This window comes from Mesoplodon bidens (genome assembly GCF_964165515.1).
Source record: "Mesoplodon bidens genome assembly, chromosome: 2".
NCBI classification, from domain to species: domain Eukaryota; kingdom Metazoa; phylum Chordata; class Mammalia; order Artiodactyla; family Ziphiidae; genus Mesoplodon; species Mesoplodon bidens.
In genome coordinates this window covers 42908317-42921556 of record NC_138177.1, presented here as the reverse complement: position 1 = coordinate 42921556, position 13240 = coordinate 42908317, and the positions used below count along the sequence as shown (strand labels likewise).

The 13240-nt window shown below is 38.7% G+C and overlaps 1 protein-coding gene across 5 annotated transcripts in view; it reads right to left on the bottom strand.

Annotated features, from left to right (window-relative positions):
- Positions 1–13240, bottom strand: part of HMCN1 (hemicentin 1) — a 526618-nt gene that overhangs the window by 287296 nt on the left and 226082 nt on the right. For all 5 annotated transcript variants that reach the window (XR_014015141.1, XM_081225456.1, XM_081225458.1 and 2 more), the window contains exons 12-13: positions 3793–3934; positions 2570–2697 (exon numbers count right to left, since the gene is read on the bottom strand). Coding sequence is in view for 4 of the 5 variants with exons in the window: in XM_081225456.1 (XP_081081582.1) it covers positions 2570–2697; positions 3793–3934 (270 nt within the window). In the remaining variant the exon portion in view is untranslated. The remainder of the gene's footprint in view (positions 1–2569; positions 2698–3792; positions 3935–13240) is intronic.

The following is a 13240-nucleotide window of genomic DNA, read 5'->3' as shown; positions in this document are numbered from 1 at the left end:
CAGAAACAAGACAAGGTTGCCCACTCTCACCACTATTATTCAACATAGTTTTGGAAGTTTTAGCCACAGCAATCAGAGAAGAAAAGGAAATAAAAGGAATCCAAATCGGAAAAGAAGAAGTAAAGCTGTCACTGAAGATGACATGATACTATACATAGAGAATCCTAAAGATGCTACCAGAAAACTACCAGAGCTAATCAATGAATTTGGTAAAGTAGCAGGATACAAAATTAATGCACAGAAATCTCTGGCATTCCTATACACTAATGATGAAAAATCTGAAAGTGATATTAAGAAAAGACTCCCATTTACCATTGCAACAAAAAGAATAAAATATCTAGGAATAAACCTACCTAAGGAGACAAAAGACCTGTATGCAGAAAATTATAAGACATTGATGACAGAAATTAAAGATGATACAAATAGATGGAGAGAGATACCATGTTCTTGGATTGGAAGAATCAACACTGTGATAATGACTCTACTACCCAAAGCAATCTACAGATTCAATGCAATCCCTATCAAACTACCAATGGCATTTTTCACAGAACTAAAACAAAAAATTTCACAATTTGTATGGAAACACAAAAGACCCCGAATAGCCAAAGCAATCCTGAGAACAAAAAACGGAGCTGGAGGAATCAGGCTCCCTGACTTCAGACTATACTACAAAGCTACAGTAATCAAGACAGTATGGTATTGGCACAAAAACAGAAACATAGGTCAATGGAACAGGATAGAAAGCCCAGAGATAAACCCCACACATATGGTCACCTTTTCTTTGATAAAGGAGGCAGGAATGTACAGTGGAGAAAGGACAGCCTCTTCAATAAGTGGTGCTGGGAAAACTGGACAGGGACATGTAAAAGTATGAGATTAGATCACTCCCTAACACCATACACAAAAATAAGCTCAAAATGGATTAAAGACCTAAATGTAAGGCCAGAAACTATCAAACTCTTAGAAGAAAACATAGGCAGAACACTCTATGACATAAATCACAGGAAGATCCTTTTTGACCCACCTCCTAGAGAAATGGAAATAAAAACAAAATAAACAAATGGGACATAATGAAACTTAAACGCTTTTGCACAGCAAAGGAAACCATAAACAAGACCAAAAGACAACCCTCAGAATGGGAGAAAATATTTGCAAATGAAGCAAGGGACAATGGATTAATCTTCAAAATTTACAAGTAGCTCATGCAGCTCAATAACAAAAAAACCACCCAATCCAAAAATGGGCAGAAGACCTAAATGGACATTTTTCCAAAGAAGATATACAGATTGCCAACAAACACATGAAAGAATGATCAACATCATTAATCAGTAGAGAAATGCAAATCAAAACTACAATGAGATATCATCTCACACCAGTCAGAATGGCCATCATCAAAAAATCTAGAAACAATTAATGCTGGAGAGGGTGTGGAGAAAAGGGAACACTCTTGCACTGCTGGTGGGAATGTAAATTGATACAGCCACTATGGAGAACAGTATGGAGGTTCCTTAAAAACTACAAATAGAACTACCATACAACCCAGCAATCCCAATACTGGGCATATACCCTGAGAAAACCATAATTCAAAAAGCCTCATGTACCAAAATGTTCATTGCAGCTCTATTTACAATAGCCAGGAGAAGGAAGCAACCTAAGTGTCCATCATCGGATGAATGGATAAAGAAGATGTGGCACATATATACAATGGAATATTACTCAGCCATAAAAAGAAACGAAATTGAGATATTTGTAGTGAGTTGGATGGACCTAGAGTCTGTCATACAGAGTGAAGTAAGTCAGAAAGAGAAAGATAAATACCATATGCTAACACATATATATATGGAATCTAAGAATTTAAAAAAATGCCATGAAGAACCTAGGGGTAAGACGGGAATAAAGACACAGACCTACTAGAGAATGGACTTGAGGATATGGGGAGGAGGAAGGGTAAGCTGTGACAAAGTGAGAGCGGCATGGACATTTATACACTACCCAACGTAAAATAGATAGCTAGTGGGAAGCAGCCGCATGGCACAGGGATATCAGCTCAGTGGTTTGTGACCACCTAGAGGGGTGGGATAGGGAGGGTGGGAGGGAGGGAGACGCGTGAGGGAAGAGGTATGGGAACATATGTATATGTATAACTGATTCACTTTGTTACACAGCAGAAACTAACACACCATTGTAAAGCAATAATACTCCAAAAAAGATGTTAAAAAAAAAAAAGAAAGTTGAGGTAAACTAGGAAGGATACAGAATTTATTAATTTGTAAGTAAAATATTACAAAGAACAGATGAATCATGGAAGGACAGAACTCTGTGGACATTCTGGAACTCCTCCATAATCTGGAAGCTTCCTTGATTTCTGTTGATTACCGAAGCTATTCACTCCCTGAACTTTTAACTTAAATTATTTACAATATTTGCTTTAATCAATGTGTGAAACAAACAATAAATTATACAACTGGGTATAACTCATTCCTAATATTAATTTTCAAGAAAGTACAGTTACATTGCTTGATATGATATTCATACTATTTGTACTGCCTTTTAAACTGATGATACTTGCCAGTGTATCTGAGGGTAGAAGTCTGTTTATCCATTCCAGCTGAATTACTTGCCAGGCAACCATAAATCCCTGCATCTTTGGGAACTGCATTTTTGATAAATAAGGTACCTTCTGAGGTCATCCTGTACCTACAGACAAAAAGAAAATAAAATTGAAAATATTCTAATAATAGTATCAAGGAACTATAGCACCATCCTTTCAAATATTTTAGAGTTATGTTTGTGGTGCTGACTGCAGAAATGATTAACATCATCATTTTATAAGCAGAAATGTTATAATGATAATAACAATAGGTCCCACATATCTAGTACCTGCCATGTATCAGGGCTGCTTTAGGACCTTTACATTTATCAATGCTTTAAATCTTCCTAACAACCCAATGAGTTGGATCCTATTATCTCTGTTATACAGATGAGCAAAGAGGTTATACAACTTGCCCGGAGTCAGGGTTAGTAAAGGGAAGAAGTGGAATTTGCACCCAGGCAATCTTGCTCTGTGTGAACTTCTAAGCTAAACAGTTCCCCAAAATGAAAACCTGAGAGATGCAATGCCTCACATCTCAAGTGAGTCTGTGAAGAGACCAGGAATAGAATCTGGCTCACACCTAAGCCCTTCTCCCCCTGCCAAACCCAGAGTAATGGAAGCCCGATGGCTGGAAACTTCATTGCTCATGCCCCTCGTGTTCAGTACTCTCTTTGAGCATGAGAGGATTCATTTTCTTTTAAAAGCATCCAGCAGAATAAAATACCTCTCAGTGTACGATAGTATGGCAGCAGCAAGCAGGAGTTACGAAGAATGTCTGCATACACTTTAATTAGAGTTACTGTTCTGTCCTTTGTCTCTCCCGCTCTCTTCTGTTAAATCTCAGGACCAAACCTCTAGTAGATGGGTTAAAACTACACATTACTTTACCCACAGAAAGTTTATTATCCCCATTTCAATTATTCAAGGTAAACCAACTGTTACAGTGTTATGTTTGCAAAGCAAAGTATTAGGAAGCACTTAGTCCCAGTTATTGAATTCAAGACTTTAGAACCTCAAACTCTATACATTCATCATTTATTATTTTACTGACATTTCCTGGCCTATTCAGAAAATCTAAAGCTGTGGATTTGGGTCAAATCTCCCTTAACCTTAGGGATTTGGTCAGATTAGTATTGTCCAGAAATTTCACCAACGTCTCTCACTCAGTAAAAACAAAGAACATGATACAAACCCAGTACCTGTGTGAACCCACAATAAACATATCATTCATGGTCCAGGTGATCTTTGGTTTGGGATAACCTGTTGCAGAACACATGATGGAGACCTCAGATCCACCTGTAAAAGACTGGTTCTTGGGCATAACAGTGACTTTGGGCGGTTCTGCAGATAAAAGGAAACACACAGAGTGAAAGGTCAATGATGTTAGCAGATTTGCAGGCTTCTCACCGCCACACCTTTACTTTTAAAATTTTATTTGTTTATTTATTTTGCACTTTCAAGAGTGTACAAAACTGGGGTCTGCTCCTTCCACCCCCCCAGAGCTCCTCGTCTCCCTGAAAGACCAATGCAGGCTGTGGCTGGGCCCCCAAAGCCTGACTCTGCACCCCACAGGCCCAGGCAGGACCACAGAGGGTCTCATCTCTGGCCATTCATCCCAAGGCCTTGCAGCCCAGCCCAGCCCTGTCAGCCCATCTGGAGCCCCAGGCCTGCTCCTACTCTTGGATCTTGGAGGCATGACAGTGGGCAAGGCTTTGCCTTCAGAGCTTGTTGAGGGTCTGGCACACTCTCCTTTGAGGGGACATCAGGGGCCTGGGTCTGAGGCCAATGACAGAAAGAGGCTTCCACTTTAGGGGGCCTGAATGCAAGGGGGAGAGCAGCAGGACTATGACATAGTATTATTTGGCAGCCAGGGCTGGGGTCCCTCTGTCCATTCTCTAGCCAGGTCCTTCCCTCAGCTCCTGACCCACCCATGGCCTTAGCTACTGGGCTGGCTGGGCACCAGGCCCTGCAGTGGCCCCGTTTTTCTGGGGTATCTTGGACATGCGGGAGAAGGTGGTCCTCAAGGTGGTCCTTGGGACTTGGATGTTCCCAAGCTCATGGCAGCTGGTGTCCATGAGCTTGGGAACATCCAGCCACAGGGTGGCTGCTGGTGGGGATGGCATCCAGCACCTTCCTCTTGACCATTCCTGAGGTGAAGAGCTTCCTCTTGGGGTTGTAGAAGGAGAAGGTAGAGTATAACACAGAGGCGAGGGGCAACCATAACCAGGTAGAAGGCTCCTCTCTTGAAAGGCAGCAGGTCCTATTGTCGTTCCGCATGCCCTCAGGGTAGAGTCACACTTCAAGGTTCTCTCTGACCATGCCCAAGCCCACGTGTGCCATCATGGTCCTGGTACTTTGTCAGTTGATGATAGAAGAGATTTTCACAAATTAAGGTATGGGGAATTCATCCTAGTTTATACATGATTTGGCTTGAACTTTATGTTAATTAGAACAGTCTGTCTATGTACTGTCAAGCATGCATTGTACATGGGCTTTAACCATTAAAGAATGTATTTAAAAAATAAAAATGGAGTAACTGTGGTTCAAGCATTCAAAATGGAGCCAGGTGGCCATCGTGGGTGTGGTTTCAGACACGCTCCTGCACCACTGAGAACTTGAATTTTCTGAACTGTATCAAACTCAAGGGCACCACCAACTATTCTCAAAACAACATCTGCTAGCAGGTGCCTGCTGCAACCTTATGGTCTCAAGGTCTCCCCTTGTAACTATGCAACCATTCAGTCCCCAAACAATCCTTGCTTAACAAGTACCCTTTCTTCTTGCCGGTTCTAATCCTAATTCTTGACAAACAACTTATGCAACTTTGTGGGTTTTGCCTATATAAGTCTCCCTCATTTTGTGGTCAGGCAGAACACAATTCAAGTGCTTCTTGAATCTGTGTCTCCAGGGCTACAGTCCTCAGTTTGGCTTGAATAAAACTCTTTCCTATTCCTATTATAGATTGTTTACTAATCATTTGCATTGGCAATGAAGATGCCCCAAGGTACACATGATCAGGCCCATGCATCCTATGAAGAACAGCTCCTGCTTGGCAATCTGCATTCAGGAAGGGCCTCCATGAGACCACTATGCCCAGGATGCTCTGGTGGTTAGAGATGATGACACAGGGGTGGTCCACCTCCAGCTTCTGGCGGCCCTTAATCTCAAAGTGAATGCAGTATATGTACTTGAAGGACTGGATGAGCCAACTGATGATGCTCACCTTCTCCACTATCTGGCCACAGTGACACAGCAGGCAGGTGACCATGGCCACAGTGATGACCATACAGCAGAGCATGCAGTACAGGGTGATCTTGGCTTAGAACTTGGCCGTGCAGCTCAGCTGCACAAGCAGCAACAGGAGCAGCAGCTGCAGCACTGTGCAGTCAGCCATGGCCAGAGTTCCATGGCCAAGGCCACGCTGAAATCATGCATGTATGGTGGCCCCCTTGGAGCCCCGATGGCACTGGCCTCAGGCTCCCTCCTTGGACTCTGGCTGGAGAGGAGCTCTTTGGATAACCCCTATCAGGGATCTGGTCCAATCAGTGCAAGAGAGAAACCAAAAGTAATGAAAGCACGGGAGGTAAATTGCTTTTGAGAGTAAAATGAATCTGATCCCAGTGTTGTGTTTCTGCATCTCCACTGGTTATTATGGGGCCCCTTGCTACTTTGCTCCCACTAGCTGACTACTGGTTTCCATCTGCTCATCTGGAACTTCAATATAAACCTGTTTTCAGGCAAAGTCTCTATACTGGGCCTTTTGCCTCTTTCTATCTAGTGAACATAGGTTTGGAGCCAATCTTGTCCTGACTGCTGCCTGTTTTGTCTGAGTTGCTCTTTCCCTTTTTATTTGTTTGATTATAAGTTTGTTGAGGTCGAGACCATGTCTTTCTTATTATTCCATTTCCAATATATTCCACAGTACATAACATCTCTTTCATGTTATGCAGTGACTTGTAAATGAAAGACACTTAAAGCCATTGATGGAATACAGGTCATTCCTAAAATGTAACTTGGCTCTGAGAATTTTTATGCCTGCCGGCCTCTGGAGATCCTGCTATACCGATCATTTGCCTCATACCCATGGATTCATAAGACCTCAACTTAGAAAATATCAAAGTGCCTATCGCATTTCACTTCTATGGCAGATAAAAGACTTTTGAAAATGAAATATTAAATCAGAAATTTATTGTCAAAAAGGATACAAGAATTCTCTGGGGTAACTGGGATGTTGATATATCTGGTCTAATCAATTAAATGTTTTACATCTATACTACTACAGAGTAAGAATTAATCATCAAAGAAGGTACCATCAAACAAATATTTAATCATTTTCTTTCTCTTTAAAGCCTGTTTATTTTTTTATTTTATTGAAGTATAATTTCCTCATAATATTATAATAACTTCAGGTGTATAATATAGTAATTAGTTACTTATATAGATTAGGCACCCTACAAAATTGTTATAATATTGACTATATTCCCTGTGCTGTACATTATATACCTGTGACTTATTTATTTTATAATTGGTAGTTTAAATAAGCTACTTAGTGTAAATATCCCCCACTCAATCAGCTAGAAATAAATTCATTTCCACAATTTTTGAAATAGATGTCATGAGTATTAACAAAAATAAATTAATTCAATAATGTGCTTTTTGCACAATTATTATGTTCCAGGCTCTGTGCTAACTTACAGGGCTACACTGATGAGCCAAACAGACATGGAGTCAGCTTTCCATTCAATTGGGTTTTTACTATAAAGGAAATTGAGAATTCAGTTAGTCAGTTAGATCTGGATATATTTATGATGTACCTTTATTATAAGTTAGTCTGCAAACTGTGGTTTGGTTTCACTAAGAGGAATCCCCAAACATTTGAAAGAGATACAAATGGTGCTGCTGAACTGGGCAGTTAAGGAATGGAACAAACCTAATTAGTGCCTAATTGCTAGCAGCTTATAACCGCCCTTCTTTTTTCTCCTGCTTACATTGTGTTTTTCAAATAATGTTTGCCTTTGAAATTATGTTTAAAGGGTTTTTCCAGCCAGTGGACTTGGTTGATAGCCTCATTATTCCATGGTTTCTTCTTGGTGAACATAGGGCTAGAGAAACATGTGAGGTCAAGGTCAGACTGGCCATGGCCAGTAAGTTCAAATTGTGATTGCATCTGGAGTCCATCAATTCTGAAATGCTGGAGTACTACACATGATGCGGGGATGCTGCAGACAATCTTTAGGGGAAGGGGTGGAAAAAAATGAACAGTTGTTTTTCTTTGGAATTTTTTGAATACCCACATTTATTTCCACCTTCCTAAAATAAAAGGTTTTTCATGTCTACCTCATTTTGACAGAGGATTGCTGCAAAGACTCAGCAGCTCTTGGGATTTCTGTCTAAACATGATGCCTTCCAACAGCGTCTGCCAGAATTGGTTTGGAATATCTCCCAGCGAGAATCCCACTGGTAGGCTCTGTAGTTCACATATTAAAGTGAAAATAAATGTCAGTTACCCAAGCCTGGATGTAGAGAGCTAGGAGGTCATTTCTCAAATAATGCCTGGGTATAAGGTGCTGCTCAGGGTCATGAAATAAGTCTGTGTGCAACACACAGACGGGATGACATCATCCCACAGAAGGTGAGAAATTTACCACTGCTCTGGAAAGAATATTTCTCCTGATAATAAGAAAATTAGAAAGGACATGAACAAACACGGGGAAGCATAATGGGATTTCAACCAAATAACAGTTGAATAAAGATGATCAGAATGATTCAGGCTTTACTTGAGTAGGTTAAATAAGGATATAACAGACCTCACTATAATTATTTCAACTGTTAGATTTCTTTTAATCCCTAGAAAAAAGCTCAACTTGTTTTTAAGAAGTAGCTGTAATGGAGCAAGGACAAGGTATTGAAGAACCATAGTTCAACTCCATCAAAGTCCAGAGTCCAATTTTAGGCTTTAAGGAGAAGTAATCCATTCTCAGTTGGTTTTCAGTCTCATTTCAGCATCACAATCATCACCATCATCATCACCACCACCAACACTAACCATCTGCACCACCATTGTAAATAACAACTTGCTGTTCATTAGCCAAAGCAATGGGAACATGGCACTCTATTAGGTATTAAGGCATTCATTCATTCTTTATATTTGAACCATAATGAAAGAAAAATATGTGAGTTTTTATAATTCGTCACCCATGATTTTAAAATGTTAAACATAAATTAGGATACTAAGAATAAAAAATACTACTTTAAGACTTAGGTGTCTTTACATAGCATTAATGCTAAAGTTGCAAAATGCATTGTAAGAGAGCATGAAAACAGCCATTGCTCTGACTACAAAGACCAAGGAAGATAAAAGAGAAATGCAAATCAAAACTACAATGAGATATCATCTCACACTGGTCAGAATGGCCATCATCAAAAAATTTAGAAACAATAAATGCTGGAGAGGGTGTGGAGAAAAGGAAACCCTCTTGCACTGTTGGTGGGAATGTAAATTGATACAGCCAGTATGGAGAACAGTATGGAGGATCCTTAAAAAACTAAAAATAGAAGTATCATATGACCCAGCAATCCCACTACTGGGCATATACCCTGAGCAAACCAGAATTCAAAAAGAGTCATGTACCAATATGTTCATTGCAGCTCTATTTACAATAGCCAGGACATGGAAGCAACCTAAGTGTCCATCAACAGATGAACGGATAAAGAAGATGTCGCACATATATACAATGGAATGTTATTCAGCCATAAAAAGAAATGAAATTGAGTTATTTGTAGTGAGGTGGATGGACCTAGAGTCTGTCATACAGAGTGAAGTAAGTCAGAAACAGAAAAACAAATACCATATGTTAACACATATATATGGAATCTAAGAAAAAAAAAAAAGGTCATGAAGAACCTAGGGGTAAGACAGGAATAAAGACACAGACCTACTAGAGAATGGACTTGAGGATATGGGGAGGGGGAAGGGTAAGCTGTGACAAAGTGAGAGAGTGGCATGGACATATATACACTACCAAACGTAAAATAGATAGCTAGTGGGAAGCAGCCGCATGGCACAGGGAGATCAGCTCGGTGGTTTCTGACCACCTAGAGGGGTGGGATAGGGAGAGTGGGAGGGAGGGAGACGCAAGAGGGAAGAGATATGGGAACATATGTATATGTATAACTGATTCAGTTTGTTATAAAGCAGAAACTAACACACCATTTTAAAGCAATTATACTCCAATAAAGATGTTAAAAAAAAAAATCTCACCTAACTCTTGAAAATCTCCAACATCACCTTCATACGCAAGAGGCATATTTCCTGTTAGTCAGGTCAATTGGGTCTGATTTGTTGCTGCTATGCCTCTGGTAGGAACAAGACCTAAGGCCTTTTTCTTCAAGGTGATTTAATTACCATCAACAAATTAATCAGACAATGGTAATGATTTGAATTACTTAAGCAATAATTTAAAATATTTTTCAACACTGGTATATTTACAGTACTTGGGCAAACTTCTTTGGGCTTTCATTCTTTCACAAAACAAACATTCATTGAGTACCTACTGTATTTCTGACACTTTATGACCTCAAAGATCTCACAGAATATTGTATACAAAGACATATTATGTACAGTTAGGAACTAAGTCTCTTTCTAGTAGTCAGTTCATTGAAACAGAAAGGTGGGCAGAAGTTACTGAGTATCTATGTGCCAAGAATCTAACTCTAGACCCATCATTTATTTTTCTCAATAACCCTATGAAGTATTACTGCCATTTTACAGATAAAAAAACTAAGGCTCGGTGGCTTCCCTGGTGGCACAGTGGTTAAGAATCTGCCTGCTAGTGCAGGGGACACAGGTTCGAGCCCTGGTCCAGGAAGATCCCACATGCCACGGAGCAACTAAGCCCACGTACCACAACTACTGAGCTTGCACTCTAGAGCCCGCGAGCCACAACTACTGACACCTGTGTGCCTAGAGCCCGTGCTCCGCAACAAGAGAAGTCACCGCAATGAGAAGCCCACACACCACAACGAAGAATAGGCCCCTGTCCCGCTCATGGCAACTACAGAAAGCCTGCATGCAGCAACGAAGACCCAACACAGCCAAAAATAAAATAAATAAATTTATAAAACAAAAACTAAGGCTCAAAATGGTTAAATAATCCATGGTATCTGGTTTATACTTCAATGGAGATAATAATGGTATCTATACACTAATATGTATAAAATAGGTAACTATTAAGAACCTGCTATATAAAAAAATGAAATAAAATTCAAAAAAAATCAAGATGAGTGTTTTTACCTTTGTGTAAAAAAAAAATAATAATGGTATCTAACTCATAGGGTCATTGTGGATTAGCTAAACTAATATACATAAAACACTTAAAAAATTCCTGGCACATAGTAGGCACTATGTAATTTTTGCTATTATATTCCATTATATGGTAAAGTATGACAAAGAATGATAAAATAAGTATACAGTATTTACAATGTATGTGTACAAATGTATTATCTAGACATTTACACATGAAACTTAATCACAATTCTCACACCTGCATATAGTATTTAGGTTACACATCCTAGTAATAAATAATACTTATATATTATTCTATTCTTCTGAAATTTGAGATGTTTCTAAACACTCAAAATGTATTAGAAATTTTAATAAAAATAGATAAATTTAATTTTACTGATGGAAAAAAAACACACCAATACCTATGTCACCCGGCACATGCTAAAAAAGAGTTATGATGATGTAATGAACATATGGTTATGATAATATCAATTTCATTCTTAGTGAAGTAATTCTGGTCATCAGGGACTTACTTCATCAATCAGTTTGAAAACTATTTCCTTTTTTGTTGCAAAATTCTCTCTAGTGACCTAGACTAATTAGTGACAGACATCTACCCTTTCCTGACACCACAGAAGACAACTTAATACTTCTCATGTTCATACAGACATAGAAGGAGGAAAGGCAGCTTTGTCTGTCCCTTTGCATTCCATGTGGCAGCATGTGATTATGGAAGAAATGTCAGCTCTACACTGAATATGCTCAAATTTAACCAGGACACCTGTGTTCATCTTCAGCTTCAAAAATCATCCTCATAAAGGAGCAGTCAATGGAATCAATGGAAGATAGTCTGTTTTAAACAAAAGTTTAAGGTCACATCATATACATAAATACCACTACACTTATTCTGATTTTTATTCCTAAGCCTGATCAATACAAGCATTTGGAAATTTAGCAGCCACTGTGCCACCTTAAAAGTGATAAATTGTTCTGGTCGATTTCACAAAGTTTTGCAAAAGTCACCTGACAGAATTCTTAAATTAGGGTGAACTAGTTTAAACACTACTTCAATAATAATATCTGTATAAATTTTTTCACCGGGTAATTATCAGATTTTGTTGTAAAATATGGTTTTAAATGTAAGCAGTCATATGCTGGCATGTGCTATAACAGGAAAAGAAAGTACTTATATAATGAAATCTAGAATTGTTGATGTGATTCAAATAAGCCAATGAAGTTAACATGGAAACATGAAAGATAAGGTCGGTGACCCCAATTTTCCTTATAGTCTGCTATTGTTACTTGGAGGTCCATTCAGCAATTAAGGAGCACACATCCACTGGGTACAATTGTGTTTTTCTCTCTGTGCAAAGCATAATGATTTTTTTTTTTTAAAAAAAAGGGCAATAAGTATCACACAGTGCGTATAATATGGTTGGGGAAAAACAACTAGACACATGAAATTGATCATGACTAAGTGCAGACTTGTGTAGCAAAAAAATAAATTAAAGTTCTACAGGATTCCAGAAAAAAGAAGCCAACAATTCTCAGAAAGGAGGTGTTTTATGAGAGGGGCTTAGCATTAGAAGGAGGATATAGGTAGGGGACATTAAAGTCAAACAACTCTATGAGCTAAGTCACAGAACTAGAATGAGAATGAAGTAGTTTGGAGGCAGTCAGTATGCCCCTGTGACTCAAGTATGAGAAGTGTAGTTGGGGTAAATTATGGAGGGATGGAAAATAACAGGGCAGGGGCTAGAGTTGAAGCACTAGGAAACAGAAATTCACTGAAGGTACAATGAACATGGAGCTTGACAGAAAACATTCAGTGGCCATCAAAAACTTAATTCTGGAGACTGAAGACAGGATAAGTGTAGTACCTATCCATCTTTTTGAGAAATTTAATACAAAGAAAATTCAAACCTCATAAACGGACACCAAAAATTATTTGCCTGATACTACTCTGACATATAAAATTCAGCAGCATCAGTAATATTTTATGGACAAAAGAATTATCTGCCAGTTTCTCTACTTTTAATCAATAATTAGAAGTGAAGCCTTAACAGCAAGTTCAAGTATTCAGTTATCCATATTAAGGAAACATGAATGATGGAAAAATATATGAATATCTAATTATTTTAAGGTAAACAGTTTTCACGTATTGAAAGGAAACATTTTTATTCCTTTTTGCTTATACATATACATGGTTTTATGTGGATAAAGGATGAAGATCAAATGTTGAAAGTATTATGAAAGAGTCAGCTTGTGGAGGACTGAGGGGTGTAAATTTTATTCTGGGGTAATTAGGAAACCACAAAAAGGGTTTGACTAGATGGATACAAAGCAATATTTAGGGAAATTTC